The 4,108-nt window shown below is 40.2% G+C and overlaps 1 protein-coding gene across 1 annotated transcript; it reads right to left on the bottom strand.

Moving 5' to 3' along the window:
• Positions 1 to 227: 227 nt before the first annotated feature.
• Positions 228 to 1,193, bottom strand: LOC133795590 (uncharacterized). The gene is made up of 3 exons (XM_062233043.1): positions 1,027 to 1,193; positions 733 to 965; positions 228 to 463 (listed from the first exon to the last, which is right to left on the bottom strand). Exons 1-3 carry the CDS (start codon positions 1,191 to 1,193, stop codon positions 228 to 230), a joined length of 636 nt encoding a protein of 211 aa, XP_062089027.1.
• Positions 1,194 to 4,108: the final 2,915 nt, after the last annotated feature.

Here is a 4,108-nt window from a genome sequence, read left to right as displayed (position 1 = left end):
TAGTCTTCCATCAACAATTACGATTCAAAAGAAACTTCAACATTTTAATAAGTCAATTTGGGGTCATAGTTCTCATGCCGATTAAGAACTATAAATATTTTAATCAACATATCAAGCTCTATTGATATTCTGAGATTGATACTAGATTCATAACAAAACGATGGTAAATGTGACGATAAGTTAATTTTAATGACCATTTTATTCTCATCACTTGTCTCCTTATTCTTCTAACTCAAAATTTTAATGTCTTTCAACGTACTACATATGTTGAAAGTCAAATTCTCAAGAAGAGGAAGATCTGTTACGAGAACATCTAATGATGAATCGCAAACATAACTAAATGATAAATTTAAAATTTTCTTACAACCGGAAAAATTTACTTTGTCAAAATGAACATCAACTAATTCCAAAAACTCAAGATTTTTAGCTTCGATATGAAGAAGTTGGACTTCATCTTCTATATCTTTAAGTTGCAAGAACATTAGGGTTGAATTTACTAAGCAGAGATCATCGTATTTTAAGTTGAAACAACTAATTAAGATAAATTTCTGAAGAGGGCTACCCAACACATAATTACTTATCACATCATTGTTGGTATTATCTATCAGCTGAACATTTCTAAAAATCGATGATTTTAAGGACGGAAAAGAAATTCTAGAAGTGCAAGTTTCCAACTCTACCCCCCCCCCCCCCCCCCCCCCAACTCCAAAATAGTGAAATGTGTTGCATTACCTACTGCTTTGGGTAAAGCATAATAATGGAGTAAGAAGCCATCATCTTCATCTTCCTCTGGACTCAAGCAAATATGCAATTCCTTGACTTTATTCTTTACAACAAAAGTTAACCATTTATCGAGGTAGTGAGCATTACTTCGATAGAAATTCATCATCTCAAGCTTAAAACTTTTTACTGGGACTGAATCGACAATGCCTCTCTTGCAGTGTTCTATATAACTATTTATAAAACTGCAAAAAAATTTCAAAACTAGTCGTTTCATCAAAGAAAGATAGTGTGGGGACTGAATACCACATGTGTCTCCAACACTTCAAAAGGAGGCATGTTCGAACAACATCCACAGTGCGGAGCAACGATAGACTCTCTTGGATTAGTTCGCCAGATATGTTTCCGATTTTTTCTTCAGCCACCGCCATTTTTTTCCTTATTTGTTGGCTTCTTTCTTCTGTTACTGCCATTATTGTTTTTCTTATTTGTCAGGTTTTTTCTTCGGCCACAACCATTGATGTAAATAAACTTGTTTTTTGGCTGACGGATAACTGAGGTTTTTTTGGGATACGAGTAGTTGGAGAAAAATCCAAGTTCTTTCCTTTACAAAATGTACGTATTTTCATTGTATGTTGTAAATATAATAAGATCTGTAAATATATATATATATATATCCATAAGTTGGATAAAAATTCAAATAACTAAAATTTTAAAATAAAGATATATATCTTTTCAGAATTTGAATAAAATTGGTTTCTTTTTAAATATATCCCTGCATAAATATATATGTTTTGGTTATTAACTAAAATAATTTAAATTTAAAATTTAAAATTTAAAATAATTTCTTTTATGAATTAGAATTATTTTTTTTAAATACATACAATTTTTATTCTAAATGTATGTATTAGCCAAAAGTTATACATATTTTAGGTCAAACTAAATGTAGAAAAACTTCCATATATATTTGAAGTAAGGTGGAGTAGCGAGTGGGTTGATCATCATTTCTGCTGTTGTGAGCATATATAGTGTATTAGCCAAAAGTAAGCAAAATCTATCCAAGTTTGAGTCCTTTGACATGGGTAACTTATTCCCTAATCTTTCTAGAATATTCTGCAATCTGACTATCCTTTTCCCAATTCCCACTCAAACCTATAAGCCCTAAACTAATATCAGAAAAAAGCAATTGGCCATAAAGACATTTGAACTCTAATTCTAATCCATAATCCAATTCGTTTTTTCTTACAGAGCTTTCAAAGCAAGAAAAAAAACTCACTTATTAGTCACTTGAACTTGTAGAGAGTGTTGGAGGAGAGTGGGGATGGTCTTTGCTGGACAAATGAGAAAAAGTGGGTGTCTAAACTAAATGGCATAAAGAAATTAAAATATATTCTTTTCATTAGATTGTAATCTTGGTGAAATCCACATCAAAGAATCTTTCTGTTATCCAAAAAACTGGCATAGATGACGTGACGAGTGATTCCTGGACACGTGGCTGACACTCGGAGGAACTCTGCTAGGGTATCGACCAGAAGACAAATTATTAGCAGTAAGCAGCCAAAGTTTACCTATGACCAGCTTGGTCGCAGGTTCCGCATACTTCATGATGTTTCTATAAAGATCTTTGTAAATCCCGAAATTGACTCCCACAATCTCCTGAGTATCCGATTATTTAGGAGAGAATATCTGTAATAGATTCATGTAATCCCCCTTGAGCCGATAAATAGAGAAAGATAGCTCAAGGAAGGGACTTTTGGCTTTCGAATTATTTGAGAATAGAGTAATCCTATTTGAAATATTGTATTGTTCTTCAGAGGTTAGTGAAACTCATTGAACCCTAGTTCTTTGATCACTCCATTGATTCTCACATCAATAACAATCTAAGTGGATGTAGGTTATTACCAGATCCTAGGGCCGAACCACTATAAAATATCGTGTTCTTATTATTTTCGTCATCACGTTCTTTTCAACGCATTCATTCACGTCAAGCGTATTTTTACTCCGTGTCAGTTGACCAAAATCAGGGTCAACATTCTGGTGCTTTCATTGAGAGCTTGATATATCACCGTTGAGAAAACCAATGGCGAAAACTACAAGGAAAACTGGACAGGCCGCCGCCGCTGCACCATCAAACCCGCCTCCACCTCCTCCTGCAAGCGTGGCTGAGGATGAGCCACATTTGGACTTTGAGGAGAAAGAAATGGATGACACGACGCTGAAGAGTACTCTGGGGGCGTTGCATGAAGAGCTGGCCAATCTTAGGGCCAGTCACGAAAGCGCTGCCAAAATCATGGCGCAGCAGCAGCAAGAGATTGAACGGCAGCGCGCGGAGTTAAGTGAGAGGCAGGTGGAGATGGGCCATCGCCAGAGCGAAGCCATGGCAGCCCTCGAAGCAGCCCTGCATTTGGCTAGGAATCAGGCTGCACCTGCCTTGCAGCCTGATCAACCTGCGAATGAGCCACCCCACAGGGGTCCCAATCCTAGTTCGCCTATCCAACCCTCGAGCCCACAAAGGCCCGAGCAGCCACCAGCGCCTCAGGACGATGTCCCTCTAGGAGACCCTGAGGCACAGCCTCCATCCCAAGCTGGTCGTGCCAATCCCCCGCATCAGAGGCAGAATAGGACCGAGCATCAGCCTCGCAGTCCTAGACGCCATAGGGGCGACGAGCCAAACCTTCCGAACAGAGGACATCATCCTCCTGGTAACAAGAGGAATTCAGAGTTAGGCTCTGCGGTCCGAGGTCCCCCACAGCACGATAATGCATGGGGACCTAACGACCAACGCAGACCACCCTCTAACGCTCGGGACGTTTCAGCCCGGGAGGGAAATCGAGGGAACAGTCGATCCCGTCATAGCCAATCGCGATTCAGAGATGGCAACGGTTATGATGAGGCCGATTCGGCAGGGGAAATTTCGGTCGGAGGAATGACGAAAGAGGTGGAAACAGGAATCAACCACCTCAAGATGACCAACCCGGCAGACGGGATGCTGAGGGGCAATCCAGGCAAAATAACGTCTTCAACCGGCTCGGAGGCAGCGAGCAGCGGAGAAGAGACGAGGATTTGAGAGATGTACTCAACGATCATCGCGAGCGGCATGGAGAGAACATCCCCCCAGCAACGGAAGCCACAACGATTCCCGTCGTTGTGCAAGACCAGATAGATGCCCTCAACCAGGCGGTGCAACAACTAGTCGGGGGAAGAACATCTTACATCGACCACGACAGGAGGAAAGGCACTCCTTTCGTCCAGAGGATAGCTATAGCAGAGACTCCTAGCAAGTTTAAAATGCCTACGCTTCCAAACTTTGATGGATACGGTGACCCAGTATCTTACGTCAATAAGTTTGAGATACAAATGGACATTCAGAAAGTGTCCGAAGATGCTC

Source organism: Humulus lupulus, chromosome 8 (assembly GCF_963169125.1).
Source record: "Humulus lupulus chromosome 8, drHumLupu1.1, whole genome shotgun sequence".
Classification (NCBI taxonomy): Eukaryota; Viridiplantae; Streptophyta; class Magnoliopsida; order Rosales; family Cannabaceae; genus Humulus; species Humulus lupulus.
The sequence above is the reverse complement of the archived record's forward strand: the minus strand, read 5'-3'. Positions and strand labels throughout refer to the sequence as shown.